This window comes from Anarrhichthys ocellatus, unplaced genomic scaffold (assembly GCF_004355925.1).
Source record: "Anarrhichthys ocellatus isolate YVR2014 unplaced genomic scaffold, GSC_Weel_1.0 scaffold11, whole genome shotgun sequence".
NCBI classification, from domain to species: domain Eukaryota; kingdom Metazoa; phylum Chordata; class Actinopteri; order Perciformes; family Anarhichadidae; genus Anarrhichthys; species Anarrhichthys ocellatus.
This window is the reverse complement of record NW_022280041.1, coordinates 5417196-5442926: the sequence shown is the minus strand read 5'-3', so window position 1 is coordinate 5442926 and position 25731 is coordinate 5417196. Positions and strand designations below refer to the sequence as shown.

The 25731-nt window shown below is 45.3% G+C and overlaps 4 protein-coding genes across 8 annotated transcripts in view; 2 read left to right on the top strand and 2 right to left on the bottom strand.

Annotated features, from left to right (window-relative positions):
- The window catches only part of trip6 (thyroid hormone receptor interactor 6), a 7362-nt gene extending 5188 nt beyond the window's left edge, over window positions 1-2174 (bottom strand). For 2 of the 4 annotated variants that reach the window (XM_031851503.1, XM_031851506.1), the window contains exons 1-2: window positions 2089-2174; window positions 1591-1637 (exon numbers count right to left, since the gene is read on the bottom strand). The gene's annotated coding sequence lies outside the window, so the exon portion shown is untranslated. Of the gene's footprint in view, window positions 1-1590; window positions 1638-2084 lie in introns of all 4 variants that reach the window. The other 2 variants (XM_031851505.1, XM_031851504.1) reach the window with 2 other exon arrangements.
- Window positions 2175-4961: 2787 nt separating this feature from the next.
- Window positions 4962-9436, top strand: bcl6b (BCL6B transcription repressor). Its single transcript, XM_031851211.1, has 12 exons — window positions 4962-5147; window positions 5493-5570; window positions 5675-5892; window positions 6210-6449; window positions 6573-6707; window positions 6842-7031; window positions 7159-7367; window positions 7482-7588; window positions 7689-7823; window positions 7913-8043; window positions 8309-8446; window positions 8568-9436. Exons 3-12 carry the CDS (start codon window positions 5681-5683, stop codon window positions 8706-8708), a joined length of 1638 nt encoding a protein of 545 aa, XP_031707071.1. The 5' UTR covers window positions 4962-5147; window positions 5493-5570; window positions 5675-5680; the 3' UTR covers window positions 8709-9436.
- A 2694-nt stretch (window positions 9437-12130) lies between these two features.
- slc16a13 (solute carrier family 16 member 13) lies at window positions 12131-15632 on the top strand. Its single transcript, XM_031850996.1, has 6 exons — window positions 12131-12867; window positions 13313-13558; window positions 13879-14022; window positions 14120-14376; window positions 14486-15017; window positions 15398-15632. The coding sequence occupies exons 2-6, from the start codon at window positions 13330-13332 to the stop codon at window positions 15538-15540; spliced, it is 1305 nt and encodes a 434-aa protein (XP_031706856.1). The 5' UTR covers window positions 12131-12867; window positions 13313-13329; the 3' UTR covers window positions 15541-15632.
- A 944-nt stretch (window positions 15633-16576) lies between these two features.
- Window positions 16577-25731, bottom strand: part of acap1 (ArfGAP with coiled-coil, ankyrin repeat and PH domains 1) — a 19224-nt gene continuing 10069 nt past the window's right edge. The window contains exons 11-23 of one of the 2 annotated variants that reach the window (XM_031850995.1): window positions 25580-25631; window positions 23724-23824; window positions 23453-23564; window positions 23087-23292; window positions 22938-23007; window positions 22671-22765; window positions 20957-21150; window positions 20771-20815; window positions 20462-20637; window positions 20110-20219; window positions 18924-19034; window positions 18780-18841; window positions 16577-17240 (exon numbers count right to left, since the gene is read on the bottom strand). In XM_031850995.1, the coding sequence (XP_031706855.1) occupies window positions 17143-17240; window positions 18780-18841; window positions 18924-19034; window positions 20110-20219; window positions 20462-20637; window positions 20771-20815; window positions 20957-21150; window positions 22671-22765; window positions 22938-23007; window positions 23087-23292; window positions 23453-23564; window positions 23724-23824; window positions 25580-25631 (1432 nt within the window). In that variant the 3' untranslated portion in view covers window positions 16577-17142. Of the gene's footprint in view, window positions 17241-17455; window positions 18842-18923; window positions 19035-20109; window positions 20220-20461; window positions 20638-20770; window positions 20816-20956; window positions 21151-22670; window positions 22766-22937; window positions 23008-23086; window positions 23293-23452; window positions 23565-23723; window positions 23825-25579; window positions 25632-25731 lie in introns of those variants that run through there. The other variant, XM_031850994.1, reaches the window with a different exon arrangement.

Sequence of the window (25731 nt, the reverse complement as noted above, 5' to 3'; positions counted from 1 at the left end):
ACACACACACACACACACACACACACACACACACACACACACACACACACACACACACACACACATCATTGATTTCCAAATGAAGCGGAGACAAAAACAGGACAGGAAATGGTTGTGTAACGATATGCGTCTGTGTACATGTGAACACCTGGCTCATAACAATATATTATGTATTCTCTGTGGGATAAATAACAACGCTGCAGCTCACAGCTGAGCCGACAAAAGGGCCGACTTGCACCTCGGGACCTTCACTGATCTTTAAGGAAATACATTGATATACATGACGGGGATGTATGGAAAGTGTCAAAAATGACCTAACAAGAAAAGTAAGGTCCTTAAAGATGGCGAGCAAAGATGTTCAGGTTTTTCTCCAAACAAGTTAATGCTGATTAATCATTTTTTGATTGATAGATAATTTTTTTTTTTTTAATATATATATTGAATACTACTGGGTTTAGACTAAGAAAGAGATCTGGCATTAGATAGTTGAATATATAAAAATATATAGTTGAATCGTGATTATCTCATTGCACAAAAGAAGAATGTACTGTTTTATCATTTTTTTTTTGGAGAGCCACTGTGTGACCGACAGTGCAAAAATGGATTGCAAAGACATAGACAAGCCAAAAACAAGTGTGTGGAGAGTTTAACAGCCCACTCACACTGATTGAATGAGGGTGGTGTGGCCGTCATAAATCCTTGTTGGTAAGAGGATTATAATGATGGATGAGAACATGATGGAGACATGGGGGGGAGACAATGCTTCAACACGACATTTAAGCCTTTTGTTTTTTTACTTTTATTATTTCTATCCATGGAGTTGTTCTAGTTGCAATTAAACCACGCAGGATCAGCATGAACTGAAGTTACACAGCGACCACGTGGAGGAGAGAGCGACCAACACTTCCACAGTCGACTTGACTCAAGTACTCTGAATCCGGATGAGCACACAGTCAAAACCGAGGATGGCCGGGCCAGGAAATGAGCGTCAACGGTTTAATCACTGTGTTTCCATGTTAATAGAGAGGGTTTTATTAAAATGTAATAAAAAGAACACAAAGATTGTGCATTTGTCCAGCTATTGTCACGGCTGGACCTCTTCCTGGATGCAAAGGAGTCGCAGCACCTCATGAAATGTCAAAGCTGACGACAGTGACAAGAATCAAGCACGCGGGAATAAACAAAGACGACATCCGGTGTTTTTAAAATGAATTTAAAAAATAAAGTGCCATACCTTGAGCGTTTCGGCAACATATATTTCAAAAATAAAGCCAACGCGGCTGAAATAAATGGAATAAAATGCAAATTGGATCCACGTTATCCCCATGTACTCATGTTTGTAAGTTATACACACACAGTTATTCTGTAACAAATTCCACTCTTTTATTTTGAAGGTAAGATGCTCTGGTTAGCTTAACATATTTGACACAATGTATCTGAATGTATCGACGTGAGCGACTTAAATTAAACTAAATACCTGGAAGACAACATGATTCACGCCCGAGTCAACATGGATAATGAACTTAAGACACAAACTACATCCGCAAACAGTATGTCCCATCTCATTAGCATCCTATTAGCATCTCCTACCTTTCACAGTACCTTCACAGTGGCTCTCCTCTTCCCTTCAGTCTCATCTACAAAACAAGAACAATGTAAAATTGTTAAAACAAAACAGAGACGTCACATTGGCGGTATTGTTCTTGTTTTTAACGGTAGCGTTACGGTAGCTCTCGTGCGAATGGATATAACGTTAGAGACGTGCTGTCCAAATCTGTCCTTCGTGCGTCACGTCTAAAACACACCGCTAAAGTAATATACAAACCCAAAATGAAGGATAATTAGCAATAATTAACTTTAATAACAGGGTTGTTTACTTGTTTGCTATCCTGTTTTGAACTCGAGCCGAGCTCGTGCCTTGCCTCTAAGGCTAACTTCAGCAACCGAGGAGGAAACAATGAACTAAACCGACTCCTACCGCCCGAAACGAGCCTCACAAATACAATCTACGGGTCCTGATACACACCCAAAGGTCAGGGGAAGTTACCCCGAGATGGCTTTCTGTTAGGTTTAGCGTCGTTCACCTACTTTGTGACGGATCCTGAGGCCTTTAGCAGCAGCGGCAGCTCCTCACTGCATTCCCGATGTGTGACGTAACTGCTGTTGCTCTGTGTGTGTGTGTGTGTGTGTGTGTGGAGAGAGAGGTGGGGGGTCTGTCACATGAATTTATGAAAAATAAAAGTACAAGCAAAACTCGACCATAATATAAATACTAGCCTGTTAAGTTTTTATTATAAAATACCCATAACCATAAATTACATGCAATTTCTAGACAGTTATTTTTGGCTGAAGAAATAGCCAATTTCCATGTTTGAGAAACAGCAACCTCAGACTTTAAAGTAAAAATAAAAAATATTTGCCAAATAATAAAATGAGACGAAAGAAAGCTAAATACAGCTGAAATAAAATTGTATTTCTTCAACACAGGATATAAAAACTAAAAAAGCCAAGACATAAAAGAAAATGTCTTCTCTCCACCCGGTTGTTTACCACCCTGAATATGAAGGTCAAAGGAGCTCGCTTTATTATTTTGTGGTTCATGAGATTTGGGTCAACTGTCCCTCCCCCCCCCCCCCCCTCTTCTTCTTCTTCTTCTTCTTCTTCTTCTTCTTCTTCTTCTTCTTCTTCTTCCTCCTCCTACTCCACCCAGCACCATGATGGAGGCCCACTGCGTTCCCTAAGGCCCTTCTTCAAAGGAAGGGTTTCATAACTATATTATTTATTTATTTGTTCCACGTCCATCTCTGCCAATACCGTGGACAAACACCCGAGGCTGCTCCCTGGGATATCCCCGCTTCCTCCTCCTGCTCCTCCTTCCAGCAGCCTGTGCCTGTTTGCCCTTATATGTCCACAGTGCTCCGCGATCACAGGAAGAGGCCGTTGAAGCAGATCTATTATTGTTGTAGGGAGCCACCAACATCTTTGGCACCGACTGGGGGATTACAAGTCAAAGCATAGCCTCAGCCGGTACACTATCAGAAAAAACAATACGGTTCTGTCCAAGCAACCAGGAAACCACAAAAGACGGGGAATCCCCGCCTTTGTTCTGTTTGACGAGGAGTGACAGCAGTTAAATAGACGTTGACATGTTCAATTTCCTCTTGAAATCTCACAGAAGTGTATTTCTTTTGCAGAAAGTTACTCAACTTTTGATGGTGAACAGATCTGCGTTTGATGAAGAACAGGGTTGCTGATGGGCACAGGAAGTCTCTGTGAGCATTGCCAAGCCTTGCCAACGGGATGGACTCAATGGCTTCCGCCTATTGGTGAACCTGTTTAGTAATGTTCTCACTTTTCCTCAACCCCCCCCCACACACACACCTCATCCGTTCCTCTCACAATGCCTGGAAGTAGCCGAGACCTACATCTCCCTCTCTGTTTTCATAATCGTTGTTTTATTTTTTTTTGTTGCTTTTGCCAAGCACACAACTGATCGCACCTCCATGCAAACAAATACAAGCACAAGGACACGCGCACAAGCTGTAGACCCTCCGCTAACTTTACTTGTATCCAAATAAATATATATTTTCACAAGTCGCACCCAATGCCCAAACTAGTGTCGGTAAGTTGTGTCTCCTTGCTCTAAAATAACATTTTCCCCACTAACTACACACAGTTTACACTTGTTACACATCGTGGAAAGGAACGGGACAAGTTGCAGCTCAAAAGTCATTACAGAATTTAATATTTGTCTTTGGTGGTGTAGCTGAATTCTCAATCTTATCCGTGAAATTTAATTTCTCTCTTCATCAATTAAAGGTCCACTTGCTTCATCCTGCAATCCTGGCTTTTTTAAGCAGGCCGTGCTTATCTTGAACTCAGTCAACCTCTCCTCGTCCTTCCACGTCTCCTTCTGTAAAATACTTTGATGTGAAGGAAACACAGTTCACAGTTCACTTTTGCGGCGCCTCGATTAACTGTCTTGCTGCTAGGATGAGGTGACTTTTCACTTGTTTTTTAGTTATTCATGACCTCTGAGCCCTTGACCCCTCCCTGCATTACCCCCCCCCCCCCTCTCAATTCCTCCTCCCTTGTCTCCTGCTCGCTTTATTATTGACGGATGTCCTGCGCAGGCGTTTTCATCCATGTCTCTGAGCAGCTTTGCAGGATGCATTCAGAAGTGTGTGTGTGTGTGTGCGTGCATGTGCATGTGCATGTGTGTGTGTGTAGGGCAGTTCCTGCACATCTGTCGGCTGCATTTCTCCCAGTCGGGGCGGAGTAAAGGTTGTTTTTCAGCACCAGGAGAAGGTGTCCCCCATCTAGAACGATCAATTTGGCCTCGCTTCCTTCCTCTCTGGTCCTCGTAACACGACGCCTCTGCTCTCAGGCAGCAAGCCAGAAGCTTCCGGACACTGTTGTGGAGCACCTTACTAATGTCCCATTCATCTGATTCTGGTCCACTCAGCAATGACACCGATTTTTCTTTACTTCCCATGTTTAAAAACTTTCTTCTTGAGGACTCTTGTCACAAAATATGAGTGAAAATTGTATGAATAATACAAAAGAAAAGTCCCTCGATAAGATAGAATCTCCATGATGAGGGCACAGCTTGTATATCCAACAATACGTTGGTCTTCCAGCTTCCTCTCAGACAGCTTCCTCTGTCCTGGAGAGGGGTGATGGGGAGGAAAGCGTTGGTGGGGGAAAACTGATGGCTTACCCCTGGATAGCCAGGCACGTACCGCCTCCCCCCAAGGGTGCTCATATTTGCTTTTTCAACGTGGCACAAAAACACACTACGCTTTCCTGCCATTACTGTGCTCAGAGCTATGGGGGTTTACAAAAACTAATAAGGCCACTAAAAATACTTGGAGCCGGGGGCCTGGGCCTGGGCTCTTCCTGCGCTGCTTCCAGTGGACGCGTGGGCCATTGAGGAAAGAGGAAACAAGCAGCCCTGGTTGTATGGGGGCTTCCTGCACGACATTATAAAGAGGTGCCTTCCTTCGGCCTCCCCCTAACAGTGCTGCTCAGAGCCAGTGGAGACGGAGGGTGAGTCCCTGCTCCACGTCTTTGACTGTAGACTCAACACCGAGCCGGGGGTTTGACGTCAGCGCGGTGCACGTTAGCTCTCGTCCCTGCTGGTCGGGGTGAGTTGGAAAATAATTTCTCAGTATATTTATATTGTTAATGGGCTTGCTTTAACTGCTGTTTTTTTTTTTTTGTTAGTGCTTTTGTCCTTTCTTGTTTAATCCTTAAAAGTTCACATTTAGGCCTGTCAGATGAGGAAGTCTTTTGATTTTAATTGTTTTTAGTAACTGTACTTGGTTGGTTGAATTTGAGATTTTTCACAACATTTTAATGTTCTCATGACTTCTTTGTAATATCTACTTCGCTGCATTTTGCAAGCATTTTGATGTCTGCAGAAATGTGAATAGTAAAGCTTAAGTATTCATATTAAAGAGTGGATGTTTCTTTCTTTTTTCCTCATGTAGGTACGAGTAGGGAGCTGGTCTCACCTAACAGATGTGTCTGGGACACTCCAGTCTATTTATTTTATCAATTACAAATAGGTAGGTCATTATTGTGCACTCTAATTAAAATAAAAATCTTTCAAAATCTTTCAAATATTCAAAAATTGATATGATGTGCATTGGTTGGTTCATCTTCTCTACAGACACAGATGAGCATAATGGAAGGATTCCGGGTCGACAGAGGGCAGGAGATGAGGTCTTCTGCCCCGGCGGAGGGATACGTGAAGGAGTTCACGCGCCACTCCAGCGACGTGCTGCTGAACCTGAACGAACTCCGGCACCGCAACGTCCTGACTGACACCACCCTGGTCGTCGGCAACGTACATCTACGGGCGCACTGTGCTGTGCTCGTGGCCTGCAGGTTGGTGCAAAGGACAATGCATCTGCACAAAATAGTCCCCCTGCGGGAGTCTGCAGGTTCTCTCTAACTAGTATATTTTTACATATGGTTTCCTTTTATGAACACAATCCTGTGTGTGTTCTTTTCTCTCTTCTTCTGGTTGACTCATAACTGTTGTCTTCCCTTCGCCTCTTCCTGCTTTCCTCTTGGGACACCCATTGTCTTCTTCTTCCTATCCCTTTCACCATGTCTCCCTGACCTAAAACACTGCAGTTGATCCAAATAAAAATGCATATCTTACATTAAATCTTTCTGTCTTTTCCCCTCTCTCCTCTCAGTGGGTTCTTCTACTCGCTGTACTCCCGCCGTGTGCTGCTTCAGGGCAGCGGGGAGCAGCTCATGACCGTGTCCCTCCCCAACGCCTTGGACCCATCCATCGTGTCCCTGCTGCTGGACTTCATGTACACCTCGCGCCTCCCGCTGACACCGAGCACCGTCCCCGGGGTGCTCACCGTGGCGGCCTACCTGCAGATGGACCACGTGGCCGACACCTGCCGGGATTTCATGCAGCTGCACTGGTGAGAGAACATCTGTCGTGAGGCCAGGACAGATTAAATCATGAATCAGGCAAAAAGACAATTTTAACGTGCAATTTTACATGTTTTTTTACTTGAGGGGTTGACAAATTCTTTGTTTTTCAGCAGGGAGAAAATGAGTGCAAGACATCCTCAACTGGAGCTGGACTCCAGGGTGTCTGTAGCCTCTGTAGCCCCCAGAGGAGGGGACCTGCCCAATGCAGGACCCCAGAGATTACTCCCAACAGCAGTGGCAACAAGGTGGGTGGATTATGTGGGTTTTTATCGGGTTTGTGTTTGCAGAATGTCACAAGTGCTGCTGGCTGTGGTTTGTGTGCCTTTGTCTGTTGACAGGTTCAGCTCATTACAGCACTTCCTTGTTGTTTCTCCTGCAGGGTCCCTGCGGATGTCGGGGGCTCTCTCATGCCAGGGGCTTTCCCGACTGGCCAGCCCGGGTCAAAGGAGCTGAAAGAGCCCGAGCTGCCCCTCATTGGCACCCCGACTCCGTCTCCAGACAGCCCCGCCCGCTCCAGCTGCCAACCAAACTCTCCAGCAGAGTCCAACACCTGCAACAAAAACCTTGTGGTGAGTTTAAAGAAGCAGCAAGCCATCAGAGAGTTATGGCCTGTAAGTGGTGGTCTGTGTTACCACTGGGAAGTTGTGTTTTGAATTCAAATTTTACTAATCGACTGGATTTTGTTTATCTCTCCAGAGCGATATCAAAGTCACGCCGGACCCAAAGGCATGCAATTGGAAGAAATACAAGTACATCGTCCTCAACCCTCTCTGTGCAGCCACCACGGTGAAGGAAGAGGAGATGGAGGAGGCACAGAGTCACGAGTCACCCGTCGCCGACAGGATGGGCTCGACACCTAAAGCAACAGAGGCGTGGTCTGGAGAAGTGCCCGGTCAGATTGATAGGTAAAAACTACATAGACCTTCATCAGGTTACTAATTATTTTTTGAATTAAAATTATGGGATGAAAGAGGAAAAATAATGAAGCATTTGTGAAATAATGAACCTTTCTTCGTCAGACAGGGGCAGGCCTCCTGCTACGAGGGTTCTGGCCGAGCCCCTCCCCTCGGGCCACCCCCCTCTGTGGATCCCCCAACAGTGCCTCACACTCACAAGCAGGGAACAGGTAAAAGACAAACGCACACATTTTACACTTTGAACACATTATGCCTTCAATGTGCTCTATTTCAAACACTTTCATGTGTATGTTTCGTCTGCCTCCTCAGTCTCACCCTGCACCATTTACCCAAACCTGCACCCCGCTGATCCAGGAGCCGCCCAACATGCAATCAAGCGTGAGAACTGCTATGTGCCCTACTGTTACTCTGGCAACCTTCAAGGAACCAAGACTGTCTGCTCAGGTGAGGCTTCGTTTTATTTTATTTTATTTTATTTATGTATTTTTTCCATTCTCTTTCTTTCTTTAAAACCAATGCCTTTGCCCCGGCAGGTGACAAGCCGTACCGCTGCAATGTGTGCGGCGCCCAGTTCAACCGACCGGCCAACCTGAAGACTCACTCTCGCATCCACTCCGGAGAGAAGCCGTACCGCTGTGACACCTGTGGCGCGCGATTCGTTCAGGTGAGGGTTCACTTATGTGTGTGTGCGTGAGCGCTTGAGGGGAGAGGAAGTGCATGAAACAGGTTTAAGAGGACAGAGTTTCCTCTTTTTCTCATAAAGAGGTCCTGTAGTTGCCTGTCAGGTGGAATAAACGAGTCATATCGTACCTGACACCAGTTTTATTTGAACACATGGAGTCAATCTGTGGTGTCTGAGGGGCTTAAGCTGATTACATTTACCGATACAAAGCTTCTCACCCTGTTCGTTTGCTTTGGTCTGGTGTTAGGTTGCTCATCTGCGGGCCCACGTTCTGATCCACACGGGGGAGAAACCTTACCCCTGTCACACCTGTGGCACCCGCTTCCGCCACCTGCAGACCCTGAAGAGCCATCTGCGCATCCACACTGGAGAGAAGCCTTACACTGTGAGTCAGACACACTGACTGTTTGACCAATGGCGTATATTTCACAAGACACACACACACACACACAGCATGTACACCGATACACCGCCGCTGTTTAATCTGTTGACCTCTTGCTTTTCAGTGTGAGAAGTGTGACCTGCACTTCCGCCACAAGAGTCAGCTGCGTCTTCACCTGCGGCAAAAACACGGGGCCGTCACCAACACCAAGATCCGCTACAAGGTCCTGACGGAGCCCTACCAGACTATTCTGCAGGCCTGCTGAAGGCCGTCTGACCTTTCACTCCTTCATCAGAATAACATCTGAATCATAACTGCAAGAAAATGTGGAATTTGGTGAATTATTTTAAATTGTGAGCACATGTTTTAGAATGGATTCCATTTGGAGAAAGAGACATTTACATGTTGTTGGATGAGCTAATCGTGACTCAATAAGGTTCTTTAGAAATCCTGGGTGGCCTTTCTGAGATGGAGATGGTGTTAAAAAAAAAGTGTTTTTGAAGGTTTGTGAAGGGATGGAAAGAAGGGAACAAGACATGGAAAGAGAGGACAAATGTGTTGGGATGAGTGGACACTGAATTTTGAAGAAGTACGAGTATGTGAATGGTTTAAAGGAAAGATAAAGCAGGTTTTACGAAGGAAAGGTGGTGAATGTGGGAGCTTTATTAAAGTAAATTAAATTGAAAAATTTGTTTTAAGGCTGGAAATATTCTTCTTAAATATGTATTTAACTTTTTTCTTAACCTTGAGGCCTGGGGCCTGCATGTTCTTTAAAAAAAGTACGCAGTAACATCTGCTTTTATAGTCCGAGCAGGCAAAGGACTAGTCAGTATAGAAGTTAAACGATATATTGTTTTCTGCCATGAAAATTTTGAATTGAGATGACTGTAAACAATTGAATAAGTAATAATAATATGACAGTTTGTATGTGTATGGGTTCATTTGCTGGACAAAGATGGTTTTGTACAATCTAAATTAAATCATTTTATATGAATTGGAGCTTTGGCGTTCAGTGTCTCATTTAATATCCGACCTATGCAATATTGTGTATGATTTATAAACAAATGGTGAAAGATGTATATTGCTAATATGAAGATGCTCCAGACTCCACATATATTTTTCAGCTCTTTTAGCTGTGCCTCTGCCACACTCCCCTCCTTCAGCCTGTCTCGTCCCTGAACTTCCTTCCTGTCATTAACACACGCTTTCTACCAATGAATCACGTCTTCTGTTCGGTCAAATCTGTCCCGCCATTTTTTCTGATTTTTTTTTTATTGTTGTTTTTCTTTGGTTGCTTTTGTGGAAACAATGAAGCCCAGGGCACCTGTTTCCTCCAGGTTCCATAATACCGGGCACTCACACACACTACCAGCCGTCAACACGTGTGAGGACTGTGGAGGGGGGGGGGGGGCTGCAGACTCCTGCTGAACTCTCCCACCCTCTGTCATCCCCGCTTCCTGCTCCCTGAGTTGTGGCTCGCCGGGCTTATTGTCCGCGTGCTCAGCGGACAAACGTTGGAAGTCTGACGGGACTTTCCAACCTTCACCACTCAACTTCACTGAAAAAGAAAATGAACATATGATATAGTTCCCCCCCCCCCCCCCCCCGATGACACCCTGTCAACACACCAGTTCACTAAAGTCACAACGTTTATCAGAGAAGAGGAGTTCTGTGGAACATAATTCAGGAAGTGAATAATATTAAACTTATTTACTGAAACTTAGAAACACCTCTGAATAAAATGCAAATAATTTAATTGACACCTCTCTGACTGAAACTTTGAACGTTATAGACACCGTAAAATGGGACTTTAGAAGTTGTATTGGATTGCATTAGACCAGAGGTAGCAAACACGGTGCACGCGGGCACCCTGTCGCCCGCAGGGACCACGTGAGTCGCCCGCAAGGCATGTTCTAAAAATAGCACTAGTCACCATAGAGCTCCGTCTGAAATTGTAGTTGTTCTTTTTTAATCAAAAAACGCTTGCATTAGTGTAGATTTTAAAATGATAATATTTGTTGTCATAAGAGAGTTGGGTACCCGGAGGCGCACGGCGGACAGCCAGGACGAGGCCGCCGCACTAGGTTTTCAGGTTCCGAATGGCGGGCGCTTCCCGTTGGAGCCAGACGCGCGCCGCGAGCGCACCCCGTCGTCAGGTCCGTAAATCCTCGGAACAGGCCGCGGGGCAACAACTCAGGGGTGGGGGGTAGAGGCGAGGCAACGCAATCCAACCGAAAAGGCCCAGACTAGACGCGGGCGCCCGAAGACGCTCGCGCGGCTCGGAGGGTTGGATCCCCCGCTCGGCTATAGACCAGACTGGTTACTAGTTTCTTCGTGGAGAAAAAGGTACCGTTGGAAAAGCTGGTGTCGGTGATAACAGACGGGGCTCCCGAGATGACGGGCCGGCATGCAGGCTTCATTGCGCAATGCAAAGGTGACCCAGACTTCGCAAAATGTCTACATTACCACTGGATCAGTCACCAGCAGGCGCTATGTGCAAAAGTAACCGGCTTTGATCATGTGATGATACAAACATATCAGAGATGTGATACCTCCGACTTCCAAATGTTGAAACAGATTGACAGAAATAAAAGTTACATGTTTCAATATATATGCGTAGATACCATCATTGTTGTGGAAATCATTATTAATAATTATTGTGAGGAATAATTAACTGACATGTGATCAAACGGTCTCTTCACATATATTATTATTATTAAAAGGTGATCTGTGCAACTTTGTTATTCAGGAAGTTTGTATCAAATAAGTAGGCCTTCGTACTACTCGGTACCCTTGAAGTAGCTCTCAGTTTAAAAAAGGTTGGTGACCCCTGCATTAGACTGTCCGGGTGTAGCTGATTAACTGGCCACTGAGCTACTTCTACACAGTCAATATATCACAAAAAAAATACATCTTGCAAAAAGAAGCACTCTGATCGCTCACTAAGTAAACATGTGTCTCACTGAAACACTTCCATTACAAGGGAAAGTCCTGCTGAAGCAGAAGTACTTAAGTATTATCAGCTAATTATGGATAAAGATAAAGCCAGATGTTGGCTTGATAAACCTAAAACTATATATCTATCTATACAGCTGTCAAGATAAACGTAGTGGAGTTAATAATATATAATATTTACCTCAGGGCCAATAGGAAGAGAGATAACCTGAAGGCAGGTTGCCTCCCTCTAGCGTCACACATGTGGAAACTCATTCATGTGTTATCTTGTTTTTTACCTCACCCACTCTGCCGTGCCTCTTTAATCTCTGACATAAAGCTGCTGTGGTGTTGTTGTATTTAATTAACTATTAAATAATTAAATTAATTATTTACAACAAATCTTTTGTTTAACTATTAATTTGAGGGGGGAAAAAACGTGTATAATGTAATTTTCAGTCTCCCAGTGTGTGCGCTATTTTGCCATCTGCCACACAACTACTAAACTTTATACTAAATTGAAGCGAACTTGTTGATATATTAAAGGACTAGGCTTTCATCCATCAGTATGTTTTTAATAGTTAAGGAGAAATATACAAGGCATAGTAGGCTACAAATACACTGGCTGTACACAAGCTTGACTTATTATCAGGCTTTATGACTAAGATATGCCGACTGTGCGCGCCCCGTGAGGACTGCGCACGCGTCCCTTTAACTCCTCGTTGCTCAGCGGTCAGTGACAGTTGAACTCTCCCCCCGCCGCCTGCGGAGGTGATTCACACCGCTCTCGTGCCATTTACCACCGGTGCACGTGCAGACTGAGGACCATGAGCTGCACCGGACACAGCTGACGGACCGAGAGTGAGTACCGTCGAGCTGAACGGAAGCTTTTATTAGCATGCAAACCATTAAAACACATTTGACTATTAACGTCTTCGGACGTCGTGGAAGTTTCAGGTAGTCACGTGTTCATTTCTCAGGGTAAACGTCAACCTCAGTCGCGCGGCTGCAGCGAAGACCTCGTGAGCCTAACGGTCGAGGAGCATTTTAATACCTCCATACATAAGCATTGTGTGTTGTTAACCAGCGCGCAGGCGCCGTGTGAAGCCTACGTCATTTACGTGAAGACATAAGAAAAAGCGAAAACCAGAACTAATTGTGCTTCTTTGCAAGTCTACATCAGTGCGTGTGTGTTTGAGGGCAGATTCCTGTAATTCCAGCAGCAGTGAAGTGAAAGGCATTAGGAGAGGATCAGATCACCGTGTTATTGTACTTGTTGCTTCGGCTCAACTCACTACAGAAATGAAGCAACAGAAGGGAAACTCCTGCTCAAACGTCAAATAGAAGGCACATTTTTCAGGAAACCTTATCCTCTCGATGTTCTTGTAATAGCAGATCACGGAAAGTCCATGTAGCAGCTGAGAGTCGTGATCAACGTCAGAGGAGGAGCTTCAGTACAGTTGTCTGTGTGTGGATCCTTCTGCGTACGAGTATGTACTTAATTCTATCGTGTTTTTAATCATATTAGCATAATTTTCCTTTGTATCAGTGGTAAAAACCACAGCAACATAACTGGGGAAAGTTTACATATTGCTCCTTTACGCCTCCTTTAATCCTCGGTCACGTCTGCTGACTCCTGTCATAGTGAAAGTTGTTTGTGGGGCTTTTATCTTCTTTCACGATCAACTACTTCTTCATAGCTGATCCGTGAACACTTCGTCACCTCTCACCTATATCTGGTTGTCAAATTAAGGCTGAGTCATTAACCAGCCTACAACACTTATATGGCACAACCAGGGAATCTATTGGCTGGGGGGGGGGGGTGTGTGTTAATCATTACAGCTCCCTCTGCAAAAAAGGTGAGAGCTGTCATTTGCGTTTCCTGAGGCTGATGGTGCTTCGTTTTCCTCTTCTTTTTTTTTTTTTTTTTTACAGGTAGATCTCTCTGAGACATGACTAATGTCCGGCCCAAAGCAGAGGGACAGAGCGATGAAGACGAGGTCCCGGATGGAGGGTGGGGATGGGTGCTGGTCGGCGCCCTGTTCGTCAGCACCAGCCTCGTGTTCGGCCTGATGCGGAGCCTGGGGATCTTCTTCGTGGAGTTCGTCCAGTACTTCGAGGAGAGCGCTCAGGCCATCTCCTGGATCTCGTCCACGGGCCTGGCAGCGCAGCAGTTCTTCAGTGAGCCCCCCCACGTGTTCCACTATGTGCGGCAGACAATTTATAGAAGGATTCTCACATTTTTAAGCCATTTAGAGATGCTTTGTGGTATAGGGGCTGCAACTCATTAACTCTTTAACAACCCCCAGTGGGTCACTCATTACAAACTCGCGCCATACATCCAAACATTGTTGGGGACTCCAAAGTTTCCATTAATGCCAAATATGGGAGGTTAGGAGAAATGTGTAGCAATGGAGGTTGTCTGTAGTTATTTGACTTTAAGCTAAACCGTGTGTGTGTGTGTGTGTGTGTGTGTGTGTGTGTGTGTGTGTGTTTTGCAGGTCCGCTGGCTGCAGCACTATGCAATGCTTACGATGCCCGGGTGGTGGTGATGACGGGGGGCTGTCTTGCTGGACTCGGCCTCATACTTGCCTCCCAGGCCACCTGTCTCGTTCACCTCTACCTCACCATGGGTTTGATTTCCGGTAACGAAGCACAAACATCCAACATAACTGGTTTAGTTGTTGCTCCTCAGGGACAACTGGATTAAAACCCCCTCCTCTGGTCTTCCCTCTCCTCCAGGTCTGGGCTGGGGTCTGGTCTTCACTCCCATGGTGGCCACAGTCATGGCCAACTTCACTCGCCGCCGCGCCCTGGTGCTGGGAGTGGGTTTCTCCAGCATCGGCCTCTCCTCCTTCGCTTTCAACCCGCTCTTCCAGCTGCTGGTGGAGACGTATGCCTGGCGAGGGGCCCTCCTGATTCTGGGGGCCCTCAGCCTCAACATCGTGCCCTGCGGGGCTCTCATCCGCCCACGGCGACGCTCTAAAGCCCCGGCGAAGGTAGGACAAGACGCTACCGTCTTCAAGAAACACACAGATGTTGGATGACACATGTCAAGTGAAGATGAAGCTCAGCATTTCCTTCTTTTCCTCCTCCTCCACCACCCAGGCGGATTCAGAGAGCGGGTCGTCCTGCGCTGCAGTGCTGCGGCGAGTCTCGTCCTACCTGGAGCTGTCGCTGCTCTTGCAGAGGCCGTACGTCACCTACACGCTGGCCGTCACTCTCCTCAACGTCGGCTACTTCGTGCCTTACTTCCACCTGGTGGCCCACAGCCGGCAAGCCGGCTTTTCGGAGTACCAGGCCGCTTTTGTCATGTCAGCCGCCGGCGCCACAGACATTTTGGGCCGCGTGGTGTCAGGCTGGTTCTCGGACCTGGGCCACTATCGGCCCCTTCACTTGCTGAGCGTGTGGACGGTGCTGGCGGGGGTGTTCATCATTTTGCTGCCCGTGAGCTCCTCGGCCGGCTCCTACGCCGCGCTGATGGCGATCAGCCTCTTGTACGGCTTCTGCTCCGGGGCGCTGACCTCGCTGGTCTTCGCGGTGGTGCCGATGATCGTGGGCGTGGACCGCGTGATGGGGGCCCTCGGGCTGCTGCAGCTCATCGAGAGCGGCGCCGGGCTTCTGGGGACACCGCTGTCAGGTACGAGCACATCTCGGAGGGAGCAGACCGGTTCAGTATTGGTTGCACAGTCCATAACTGCTGCATATCTCCCAATGGAGGTCATGTCTCCTTTTTTAATGTTAGTTTAAGGGAGTTAAATCAGTCCGTCAACACACTGAAGCTAAAAATAGTCAATCATTAATTGAGCACCGGTAATCAGATTTAGCCAGTTTTCTTACTCCCTCTTTTGTTTTTTTAAGTTCTGACAAACATTCCCAACTATAAAACACAGCTACAATTATAGCCAACAGAGTGTCTTAAAATGTCAGTACACCCAATTTAAAAAAAGCTGATGATTTGATATTAATAATATAGGTCTGAGATTTGCCCTCATTTGCTCTTTACTCCACGTCTCAAAGGGTTGCTCAAGGACATCACAGGCAACTACATGGCTTCCTTCGTGGTCGCGGGCGGTTTCCTCGTTCTCGGCTCTTTGACCATCACCACTCTGCCTCACTACTTCTCCTGCAAAGAGCCGCCGCCGCCTCAGACGTTCACTTGACGAGAAAGATAAGGGTTTACATCCAGAGTTGGAACAGATGCATAGTTCGCCCTCTGACACCAATCACAGAGGAGTTAATGAAGTATCCAGTAACCCGCAAAAATGTGTAGGTTAAGGGTTCAAGAGCCTTGTTGACACTCTTTAGTCCAGCCAGCACAACGATGGTTAATATGCTGCTCCACATGTGGCTGGATGGCTACGTGTTTGCATTATACCTCAGAGATTCAGAACCAAAGAAGGAGCTCCGACAGCATAAAGGGGCCGGTGAGTTCCTCACCCTGTTACACATCCTAACCTCAGTTTAAAGTTCAGGACAGCACCTTCTGCCTAAAAGGAAAACGCTGGGCATTTAAATACTGCTTTTGCAATGTTGGCTTTACATGCATAGATAGAATGTTGTGACAAGATAGGAAATGTGTTTATTATTACATGCCATTAAGTTTCTGCTTACTTGACTAAAAGTAAATTAAAATGTTGCACTTACATGATTGATCTTCATCCTCATTGGAACAATATTATTTTAATGAGGCAGAGATGACACTATGGACCCTAATGAATTTGTGCCTATAGATTTATGAATTAAAGAAACTGTCTTAATGATGACTTTGACTTTCAATCGGTGGGTTGTGTTGCTTCTTAAAGTGTATTTTCAGATCACACGCACTCATTGCTGGCTCAAGCTTTGTACTTTCTGTAAACCATAAACTGTGTTTGTAAGTCAGAGACTGCTGCGTCACTGTGACCTGCTGGCAAAAATCCAAATGCAAAAGACATGTGACTTCTAAGTAAAAGACCACTCTAACACACCCAGGCTGTAACCTGACACTGTTATGTTTGAAATGAGATATTTTGTACTTGTTCTTGATTAAAAAGCATCTTTACGTTTGGTACTTTCTGTCTTAAACATATCGGGCAGGTCTGCTGTGGTAACTTTTTGCTTATGACAAAATGATGGCGCCCTCTGCTGGAGATGTGTACTCGGGACAGCAAACATACACTGTACACTATTAGAACCAAGAATACTTAAACACATGTATGTTTTGTATTGCAGTTTATTTGATCATGATACAAATCTCAAGTACCTCACACAGTTTAACAAAACAAACATGAACACAGTCTCCAAATGTCCCGAATGTTAAAAAAAAAAAAGTGTACATTAGAATTTGATGGGAAGAGTTCACTTAATCTCTGCAACAATTATGTCCATTTCACAAAAAACACTGCCCTTTTAGCTTACAAAAAAAAAAAAAGAAAAGTCCCAAACAGATCCACCAGATTTTAATTAAGAAACCTTGGCAGAGTGATGATACCCTCTGCTACACATAAAGACGCCTCATGCTGCTCTCATAAAGCTGCCACAGTGTTCCCGCTCAGACGCGACTGTTCTGGTCCGACATGTTCACACAAAAGAATTCACTGTTTGGAGCGTTTCCATCCCCTCTGAAGTCAACACCAGCTGAGCTATGACCCAACATGTGGCACGTAGCCAGGGAAAGTGTGTGTGTGTGTTGGATACTACCACGTTTTCTATATATGTGTTTGAGAGCATGCAAGTGGGAAATGTGGCATTGTACAGCAGGGTGACGAGGAGGCTACAGCCGGTTAAGTTCTGGCGTCTGCGCTGCGGCGTTTGAGCTTCTCTGGGTTGTTTGAAGCCATGTGTGAAAAGTCTCTGAAGATGTCCTGGTAGGTTTCATCACCTGGAAGAAGAAACAAAACACACAAGAAGACATGAGCCTTAAAGCATGACATTTAGTATAGAGTACTAATAGTATCACAAGCTTCAAAGGTTAAGAAATCCATTCTTAAATGAATGCAATCTCTTTAAAGTCTTGGCTCTCTGCTAACGAGGCGCAGCTGTGTTTGAACCATAACATCTCTCGTCAAAAGCTGCGTGACTTTGGAGAGCGGACAGAGTTGTAGCCCTAAAAAGCGAGAGGCATGCAGTTGAACAAATAAAACACACACACACACACACACACATCGGGGCATGCACATGCACTTTACCTCGTAGTTCGCAGTAGGTGTGCACACTGCACAAGCAGTTGAGACCAGCTGGACATCTCAGCGGGCAGAGGGCAAAAAGGCACATGAGTGCACACAACAAAGACACACAGTGATGAAGCACGTCAAATACTGACCAGCAGCTGTTTCAAGCAGACGAAAAAGCATCACGTTTCCATTCCTTCATGAGTGAAACAGCTGACACAAGAACTTTAAAAAAAAAAAATAATTTAAATAAAAGCCTTTGATAGCCACGAAAAGGACAATCATGAAAGAATGGACTTTGCAGCATGAGAAAGGAGCCAAATGACAAAATGCAAACAAAACCCAACTGTTAACCTTAAGCTCAAGAGCCGCAGCACTGAGCTCTGGAAAGTCTGATAAATACAAACACGTGATGTATAACAAGAGGTTCAAACTGTGTCGCTATTCACAGAATAGCGGGATAAAAAAAATAAAAAAAAAAATGTCCTTGAGGACCAAACCCGACATTGAATTTAGCTTACATGACTGGACTGAAAGAAACCGACCAGTACACAAACACAATAAAAAGGATCTGATGAAGCCAGAACACTGTACAAACTATATATATAAAAATATCCCAAATATACAATATAAAATATAGGCCTCATATAAGTCTATTATATATACATATAAACCTCTGTTAGAAACACCCACATGCAGCACTCTGTATTCAGAGATTGTGTGGGTTTCAAAGTGCAGGAGGACGTGCGTTTGTAATTCAAAGTGCACTTTTGTTTCACATGACATTTCCCCGTCTTCACTGAGGTAAATGAATCCGTTCTCAGAGAGTCTCTGCCTTTACACTGCATGTCGTACCCTGTGTTCTGGCTTTCACTTGGTTCACAAGAATTTCATTTGATGCTTTTCTCAATGAAGGCAATGTTCCTTTTTTTAGTTTTATGTCATGATGCGGGTTTCCTTGAATGATAAGGGTGGAAGGCCAGGATCATTTATCTGCAGATGCTGCAGATATAAACGCCACATGATTTATAATGCTTAATAAACATGTTTTTCCTTTTAGCTCACGAGCAAAAACAGGCTCATTCCAGTCTCTTGTCCTGGGGCCGGTTTCTCTCCCCACTAATCATTTTGCCCCCCCAGAGCCCAGCCACTTATGTGGTTCTTTAGAGCCTGCAGGCTCTTCCTGGTGTGGGCCCGCCCTCCTCCTGTCCCGCCTAACAAACCCCCAGACCCCTGCCCCCCCGATTGACCTGATTGGCCAAACGCTCCGTCCATCTCCCGCATCTCCTTGTTCATTTTGGCGATCCGCAGCCTGAGGAGGAAGAGGATCAGTTAAGAGAAGCTGGCTTACATACGTCAACATGCAAGTTCTGTTCTCGTCCCCAAATACTCACAAAGTGACGATGTCAGCGTTGGCGGTGTCCACGGCAATGGTTATGGGGTCTTTCTGGTTCTTGTCTTTGGCGTTGTAGTCTGCTCCTCGCTTCAAGAAGAGACAGACCAACCTGGAGAAGCAAAGAGATAGTGTGTGAGAATGTGTGTGTGCACGGCATGAAAAAAAACTAAATCAAGTTCCAGATTTCAGGACATTTTGTATAACAAGTTTTCTGATATTTCATGTGTAAATATACAAATGAAGTGCTTTTACAATTGACCAGCGAAGACAGATGCATCTCAAAAGTCACCGTAACTTTTTAATTCATCTTTGCGGTTCTTCAGGAAGAGGAAGTGCAACAAGTGGACTTTTAGTTCCTAGTTTTGTTCCTGAATATAAGTACCCATGGCCCCATTTGGTCAAAGAGCCTTGTTCTCTTGTAAACCTTATTCTTGAATGTACTTTCAAAATAAAACTTCCTCTTAAAAGTATGACAAATCATGCTCCAAACCATGTGCTCCAAGCAGAAGTGTGCAATCTGTCCCAGGCCAGATGAGGGACAGACTTTCTGATAAGCAGCACCGCTACAAATAGTGAAATAATGCTCTCCGTGTTATCTGCGTTTTGTTCCTTTCAGTTTAAACGACCAGGTTCTTTTTGCTGTAAAGCTACAATGGGAAACTTTACAGTGCTTTAAAAGCAAACATCGGACACCAATACAAATAAATAATGTCAAGTGCACAAACATAAAAAAAAACATTCCGACATGAAGCCGTAAAAAGTCTTAACTTAATTCGCGTCAGGAGACCCTTTTGTGTTGTAATTCATCACTTCCTTTGTGCAGATTTCCCACAACACAGGAATGTCATTTGGCCGAATCTACTTAGCTTCGTTAATGGCTCTGAGCGCTGTGCCAGAAAGGCTTTAATAGATTTTCTTTCACTTGCATTTCTTCCTCCGTGTCAGTGTCTATTGCTGTTTGCATTTTCATCTTTATTTATTTTATTCTATTGTCACTTACTGGATTGGACATGGTTGTTTGTCTGATAGAGGTATTCATGTTTCTAGAACAAACGGTCTGTAAGTTGTACCGATGACCTGACCAAAACATCACATTGTGTCACCTTTTGCACACCGTTTTTTTGGTCAATGTGGGAAATTAGACTGTTCATATGTGTACCAGCTTGTGTGTGTGTGTGTCCTACCCGGTGTGACCCAGGATGGTGGCGTGGTGAAGCGGTCCTCTCCCAGTGCTGTCTGCCTGGTTGACGTTGGCACCGTTCTGCAGCAGGAACTCGCAGGCTGCCAGCGCATTCTGGTCAGGAAACAGGAACACACGAGGCCGCCATTTGTATATTTTAAACATACACACACCACCTACATGATCTGCTCTGAACCTCTCCCTACTATCACCTCGTCCAAACAGGTAAACATATAAAGTCCCAACTAGTGGGGCCTTAAAGGCTGCAAAGTGATGGACGGAAGAAAAGACAGTTGCCAGATGGTGGCGCTAAAGGAGAGGTTAATATCGTCAACTCAAGTTCTAGCTCTCCTCACCGCTGAGACTGCCTGTATCAGCGGCGTGCTGGACTCCTCGGCCACGTTGACCCAGTTGACGCTGGCTCCGTGGGCCAAAGCGTCGGCCATGACGGGGAAGTTCTGCAGGGCTGCCGAGCGGTACAACAACGCCCCGGGGTGAAGCCCGCTCAGATCCTCCACTTCCTCGTCCACTTCTGAGGAGAGCAAGGGGGGGAATTAACTTCTCTTTTCGTCAAATTGAAGACGCGACACATTTTAAATGTGCTACTCTGACGGTCCATGTTGAACACGTAATGAATATGCATCAGCGGGCAATGTTTATCTCACCTTTGTGTGTATTGTTCTTTTGGACAAGGTCACTGGGGCTCAGCCCTGAGGAAAGAGAGAGAGCCACGATTACTGGTTTATCCTGCTGACTGCAACAGCGCGCACACATAACACAGCTGACTGGGCCCTTAGGATTATTAACTTTTGCTGGATCACCAACTTTGGGGATTGTGTGTGTGTGTTTACCTGTGAGCCGAGGCAGAGTGGCTCGGTTCGGTTTGGGTTTGAGCGGCGGCCGCTGCACGGCCCGGTCCTGCGTGTCCGCTCGGTTCCTCCTGCCGCTGGATCGCCTCTGCAGGGGGTTCCTGCCGGTCTCGGGCAGCTTCTGGATGAACTTCTTCTCAACGTACTTTGATCGGATCCACGACTCCTTGTCACTCCTGGAAGGGACAGAAATGACAGATTAGAGAGAAGGAAAGAACAAGATGGGAGGGAACTCATATTTCTTCAGCAGTCTTCTCTCACACAGCAAAAGCAAACAAAGCAGACATGCAGGCCTGTGTTTGTCAGTATGTTTCTGGTTTTACTCGTTCTCTGTTTGACTCCACATCTTGCTTGTGCAGCTGTGAGACAAGAATGCTTCACACATGTCCTCGTGGGGCTCAGTGTCTTTTAATTAACTCGTAAATTCTGTTAAAAAGAGCTCCATTTAGGGCCTCCTTTCTCTACCATTTAATTACAGCACAAACGCAAGCCGTCTACCGCTTGAAAACAATAACAATCCATGTTTATCAGCTGCGTTGTAAGGAATTTGAGTTGTCAATATGTCACAGAAAAACAAACAAAGTAATACTTCAAAAGCCCAGACAGGAGGATACTGAAAGCTCATGCTGCAGAGAGCATGCAGCCTTACAGCAGGCTTCCGGAGGACACTTTAGTCACAACGTTAATCATGTGCATCAGGTACCTGTGGCACTTCCTGTCTGCTGCGACACAACAGAGAGGAGAACAGGAAGTCAAAAAATAGGTCTCAAGAGAGTCGTAGGCCGCTGAGATATTAATCTGTAAATCTACATAGATCTTTGGAGACGGTTACATTTTTAAAGTTCAGCCACTGAAACCACTGACTTTCTCAATGCACACATATATAAACCTTTTCAGAGATGTGGAGAGTTGATTCACGCACACTTAGTCTTCATCATCAATGTACAAACAGGCAGAAATAAACCTTTATGTAATGACATGAAGATGACAGCAGGAGGAGATGAAGAGTGCTTTCTTTTTTATTTCTGCTGATTTCTGAGTCATGCCGGATCAACAGCTTGATATGTTATCATTAGGAAATAAAGTTCCGTTTAAAGACAGGTTTGTAGTACAGGTGTGTACTGTTGTCGAATTGTGGACCAAATATGACTAATTACCCACTGCCAATATTTCAATAAACCCAGATGTCCGGTATGGAGGTTGCATTTGACCACCAGAAGTTAGCATGCTGATATATTATTATAATTTGGGACACACCCTCATTTGAGGTATTTTGGAGGAAATCCATCTCAAGGAAAACAAAGTCTCCGACTGTGGATTGAAAATAAAAAATAAATAATGTGGAACACTTTGTGCTTTTTCTTTCATTTTTGGCTCCTTGTTTGATTACCAGATAAATCAAGTTTGTGTGTTTTCATTTAAAAGGGACTTTTACTCTCCGGAGTGGGTCGAGCTCCAGAAACACTGGGTCCCATGTTTCCCATATTGCAATTGTTAGACCCCGTTTCCCTTTTAAAACGCCACTTTGTCCGAACTAAAATAGACTTTCTGCTGAAAACATGAAGCCTAAAGACAAAGCCAAGATACCCCTGATGACATCACCTGGGCCATTGCCCTCCAGAGCCAGATAAGACATAGTAGTACCGTCTATGAAGGGTAAACCGAGCCGCATGTGTAAACATTGGTTAGTTTGTACCTGGGACTGGAGGGGTGGGGCTTCTTGATGGTGATCTCGTCAATCCGGGCCTCGTAGATCCTGTTGATTACTGTGTTTCCTAATTCACACATCAACTGAAGAAGGCAAAGACACAGTGTGATGTATTTCAGTGCTATATTTGGAGAGTTTAGTTCAAGTACTATTCCATAATGTATTTCATAATCATCTTACCGAGAGGACTTCTTGTTAACACAGGAAATACAATAATAAGGTTGTGTAGCCGCTTCAGTTAAAAGGTTGTATTACCTTAATGAGCTCTGGCTCCCAGGAGTCCAGAGTGAGGGAGCGCACTTTGGAAAAATGGACTCCCAGGCTCCTGTGAAGTGGAGGAAACCATTAAAGCTACGGTTTCATGCTGAGTGTGTGTGTGTGTGTAGAAGTGTGTGTGAATGTACCTGTGTATTCCTGAGCAGACGATACAAAGCGTGATGCCCAGGTTGATGGAGGCCCAATCGGGACCAGGCTCCCCACAGTCGCTGCACTGCTTGTTCCCCGGGATGGCCTGGACCTCCTCCAAGGCCTTGCAGCCCTTGTTCTCCTGATCCGCTCCTCCCCCTCCTCCTCCCAAACTATTCGCCGTCACCGAGCTGCAGCGCTGTCTCTGATAACCACACACACACACACAAATACAGGAATGAGGAGACGAACAAAGGCACAGAACTTCCTCTGTATCTCATCGGATTAAACTCCCACTGAAAAAAATGCAGGTATAGAAGATGATGTGTATGTGTGTGTGCGTGTGTGTGTGTGTGTGTCCTCACTGGGCTGTGTGGGTCCTCTCTGTGCTCCTGAAAGGCTGAGGCGATGCTGTTTTGGACGGCACTGATCCACCCCAGCTGCTGCCTTTCAGAGTCTGCCTGCAACAAACAACACCTACACACACGAGAAATTGATCCAAACAAATTCTCACACCCCCCCCCCCCCCCCTCCCCTCTTCTAGAATCTGCACACTTAACACTGATAACATTCACCACCATCGCTTAAATACATGTATGCATGAATGCACAAACATGTTTGCCCACGCATGCTCACTTTGATGGGGAGACCACTTCAAAGCAGAACCGCCTCTCGTTTTCGGTGCTGGGCTTCACTGTGCAGAGACGCAAGTCCTCCACCACAACTGTAGGCTGGTCCTGAGAGCCACGCAGACAGGAAAAACATGCAGGTCAGACGACGCATGTTATATACACACATACAGTGGGGCAAAAAAGTATTTAGTCAGCCACCAATTGTGCAAGTTCTCCCACTTAAAAAGATGAGAGAGGCCTGTAATTTTCATCATAGGTACACTTCAACTATGAGAGACAAAATGAGAAAAAAATAAAAATAAAAAAAAAAATCCAGAAAATCACATTGTAGGATTTTTAAAGAATTTATTTGCAAATTATGGTGGAAAATAAGTATTTGGTCAACAACAAAAGTTCATCTCAATACTTTGTTATATACCCTTTGTTGGCAATGACAGAGGTCAAACGTTTTCTGTAAGTCTTCACAAGCTTTTCACACACTGTTGCTGGTATTTTGGCCCATTCCTCCATGCAGATCTCCTGTAGAGCAGTGATGTTTTGGTGCTGTCGCTGGGCAACACGGACTTTCAACTCCCTCCACAGATTTTCTATGGGGTTGAGATCTGGAGACTGGCTAGGCCACTCCAGGACCTTGAAATGCTTCTTACGAAGCCACTCGTTCGTTGCCCGGGCGGTGTGTTTGGGATCATTGTCATGCTGAAAGACCCAGCCACGTTTCACCTTCAATGCCCTTGCTGATGGAAGGAGGTTTCCACTCAAAATCTCACGATACATGGCCCCATTCATTCTTTCCTTTACACGGATCAGTCGTCCTGGTCCCCTTGCAGAAAAACAGCCCCAAAGCATGATGTTTCCACCCCCATGCTTAACAGTAGGTATGGTGTTCTCTGGATGCAACTCGGCATTCTTTCTCCTCCAAACACAACGAGTTGAGTTTTTACCAAAAAGTTCTATTTTGGATTCATCTGACCATATGACATTCTCCCAATCCTCTTCTGGATCATCCAAATGCTCTCTAGCAAACTTCAGACGGGCCTGGACATGTACTGGCTTAAGCAGGGGGACACGTCTGGCACTGCAGGATTTGAGTCCCTGGCGGCGTAGTGCGTTACTGATGGTAGCCTTTGTTACTTTGGTCCCAGCTCTCTGCAGGTCATTCACTAGATCCCCCCGTGTGGTTCTGGGATTTTTGTTCACTGGTCTTGTGATCATTTTGACCCCACGGGGTGAGATCTTGCGTGGAGCCCCAGATGGAGGGAGACTATCAGTGGTCTTGTATGTCTTCCATTTTCTAATAATTGCTCCCACAGTTGATTTCTTCACACCAAGCTGCTTACCTATTGCAGATTCAGTCTTCCCAGCCTGGTGCAGGTCTACAATTTTGTTTCTGGTGTCCTTTGACAGCTCTTTGGTCTTGGCCATAGTGGAGTTTGGAGTGTGACTGTTTGAGGTTGTGGACAGGTGTCTTTTATACTGATAACGAGTTCAAACAGTTGCCATTAATACAGGTAACGAGTGGAGGACAGAGGAGCCTCTTAAAGAAGAAGTTACAGGTCTGTGAGAGCCAGAAATCTTGCTTGTTTGTAGGTGACCAAATACTTATTTTACCGAGGAATTTACCAATTAATTCATTAAAAATCCTACATGGGATTTCCTGGATTCTTTTCCCCCATTCTGTCTCTCATAGTTGAAGTGTACCTATGATGAAAATTACAGGCCTCTCTCATCTTTTTAAGTGGGAGAACTTGCACAATTGGTGGCTGACTAAATATTTTTTTGCCCCACTGTATGCGTGTTCTTTGTTTGGCTGTTCAAGCCTTTTTTTGTATATATAAATAGTGACATTTATCTAAAATATACCTTGAATTTCTTCTGGTACACCAGCTGATTTTTCTGAATTGAAAACCAACGCCTGGAGAGAGAATATGAAATGGTCAAAGAGTCAAGGATTAAGCCTTTCACACTCACACACACACACACACACACACACACACACACACACACACACACAC

Bases quoted from the DNA above. Each gene is read 5' to 3' on its own strand.
- bcl6b (XM_031851211.1), top strand. From the start codon at position 5,681: ATGAGCATAATGGAAGGATTCCGGGTCGACAGAGGGCAGGAGATGAGG. The intron at 6,708-6,841 runs GTGGGTGGATTA...TTTCTCCTGCAG, and splicing joins CCAACAGCAGTGGCAACAAG to GGTCCCTGCGGATGTCGGGG. The intron at 8,044-8,308 runs GTGAGGGTTCAC...GTCTGGTGTTAG, and splicing joins GTGGCGCGCGATTCGTTCAG to GTTGCTCATCTGCGGGCCCA.
- slc16a13 (XM_031850996.1), top strand. From the start codon at position 13,330: ATGACTAATGTCCGGCCCAAAGCAGAGGGACAGAGCGATGAAGACGAG. The intron at 14,377-14,485 runs GTAGGACAAGAC...TCCACCACCCAG, and splicing joins GCTCTAAAGCCCCGGCGAAG to GCGGATTCAGAGAGCGGGTC. The intron at 15,018-15,397 runs GTACGAGCACAT...CACGTCTCAAAG, and splicing joins TCTGGGGACACCGCTGTCAG to GGTTGCTCAAGGACATCACA.